The sequence below is a fragment of the Diabrotica undecimpunctata genome, chromosome 2 (genome assembly GCF_040954645.1).
Source record: "Diabrotica undecimpunctata isolate CICGRU chromosome 2, icDiaUnde3, whole genome shotgun sequence".
Lineage (NCBI taxonomy): Eukaryota > Metazoa > Arthropoda > Insecta > Coleoptera > Chrysomelidae > Diabrotica > Diabrotica undecimpunctata.
The window spans coordinates 41,563,742-41,565,867 of NC_092804.1; the positions used below are offsets into that span (position 1 = coordinate 41,563,742).

At 34.2% G+C, this 2,126-nt stretch overlaps 1 protein-coding gene across 1 annotated transcript; it reads right to left on the reverse strand.

The window, feature by feature from the left end:
- Positions 1 to 260: 260 nt before the first annotated feature.
- Positions 261 to 626, reverse strand: LOC140433655 (uncharacterized). The gene has a single exon (XM_072521635.1). The coding sequence runs from the start codon at positions 624 to 626 to the stop codon at positions 261 to 263; it is 366 nt and encodes a 121-aa protein (XP_072377736.1).
- Positions 627 to 2,126: the final 1,500 nt, after the last annotated feature.

Genomic DNA, 2,126 nt, shown 5'->3' on the forward strand with positions numbered 1-2,126 from the left:
CAGATAAATTTTAACTACAGTAATTTGTTATGCCTTCAATAAGACAGTTTAATATGGTACAAGACGCTATGGCCAAAACACAGATATGGTGTGTATCTATGTTTCACTCTGTGTTGTTTCTGCAAAGTCAATAAAACACAGATAAACTGGATGACCGTCATCTTTGCATTTCTGTATCATAACCTGAATACTCAATAATGCTTCTCTGATTCCAAGATTATTGCGGAACCCAAACTGCATGTCACTAAAAAGTTGTTTTTCTATTTAGGTATCGTCACAAAAGTCGACAGCAACCAATTTGTTGGTATATAGCCAGTTTCATAAATTTTAATAAAAAGATGAAGGAGAGATTTTTTACCTGAAAGTTCGAAAAGCTTTAGTATTTTACTCGGTATTTCATCCGGCCACGATGCTTTTCTGGTCTTTGCTAATGCTATTGCTCCTTCAATTTTGTCCATAGTTATGTTAGGTCCTGTCACCATTTTTTTAATTTCAAGATCGGGCCTTTCATCAATAAATAGTTCCTCAAAGTATTCTTCCCATCTGTCTATTTTATCTAAATCAGTGATAATCAGTTTGCCGTCTCTATCAACGACGTTATTTGTTTGTTTTTTGTATTGACCCATTACTTTCCCGTGCTTTTATTTTTTTATACATATTATACTTATTAAAACATCATGTTTTCCCTATTTCAACTCTTCAATTTTCTAACGTTTATTTTCAAAGTATGTTTCTTTTATAGCTCATATTTTAGTCCTCATCTCGTTTAAATTCAAAATATCAACGTTCATTCACTGTTGCTTTTGTGATTGTTATCTTTTAAGTTTGGAGTTGAGCTGTTTATAATCGTTTTTATTTGGTTCCAATGACCCTCTATGAATTATTGTTGTTCGTTATTCTCAAAATTGCTCTCTAAATTGTTTAAAATAACTTGGCTGTTGTTTCTAATAAAATCCATATCCAGTTTGTTTGAAGTTCGCTATATTATCCGTTTCAGCTTTAATTTTAATTCTGCTACAACAAACTGTGGTCAGATGGAACACCAGCATCGAAAAAAGTTTTTAAAGATTTTACTGCATTTTTGTAGCTCTCACTGATGGTTATGTAGTAAATTTGATTGCTTACGATATTACGAAAGGTATCTGCTGGATATTTCTACGTATATAATCTCCATTTGTGTAGTTTGAAAAATGTATTCATTATATAGATTGTATGTTTTGCAAAAATCTGCGAAATAGTCTCCCCTTTCATTTCTATCGCCATCCAAAATTTCCAATAACGTTACTTTCTCTGCCAAAAAAAACTTCTGAAACGTCTGGAACCAACGCCAGAGTTTGGATCGAACGTTCCACGATCTCAGAAGTAGAAATTAGGAGAGCAGATAGATAAGGATGTGTTTTGTCAACCCTGCTTTATTTCGAGTTTCTATTTAAAGAGGCACTGGAAGATTCCATGAATGGAGTCGATGATACGTGTGTTGATGGCTAATTCCGACTTGGGTCTACAATGACTCATCGACATGGCCAACTCGATCTGTGAGCAATTTGGTATAAAAATTAACATAAGCCAAAGTGATGTACCAATAAACTTACACATTCTAGAAAAGGTCAACAAGACCTGGGATATTGGATCGATAGCAGCTTAACTCTTGATCTAGAAATAAGATCGAAAATAGAACAGGCCAGAATATCTTTCGAAAAATTTTAAAAACTGCTATGTGATTCTCTAATAAAACTCAAAACTCGACTACGTTTATCAAAATGCAACATCTGGTCGACTCTTCTCTATGCAGTTGAAACATGGACCCTTAAAACATCCACCGTACATAAATTAAAGGCCGTTGAAATGTGGATCCACCGAAGAATCATCAAAATTTCATGGACATCGCATATCTCAAACGAAGAAGTGCTGCATAAACCAGGCAAAGAACGACAACTTTTCAATACAGTGAAAGTTAGAAAAACGTCATACCTAGGCCATATACTGAGAAATAATAAATACCGATATGCTCACTTATGGTGAAAGGAAAGATCAAGGGAAAGAGACGACTAGGAAGAAAAAGACTGTCGTGGCTAAGACACATTCGACACTGGACAATCTTAAATTTTGAACAGCTAATAAGAACA

Coding starts and splice junctions, on each gene's coding strand:
- LOC140433655 (XM_072521635.1), bottom strand. CDS start 626: ATGGGTCAATACAAAAAACAAACAAATAACGTCGTTGATAGAGACGGC.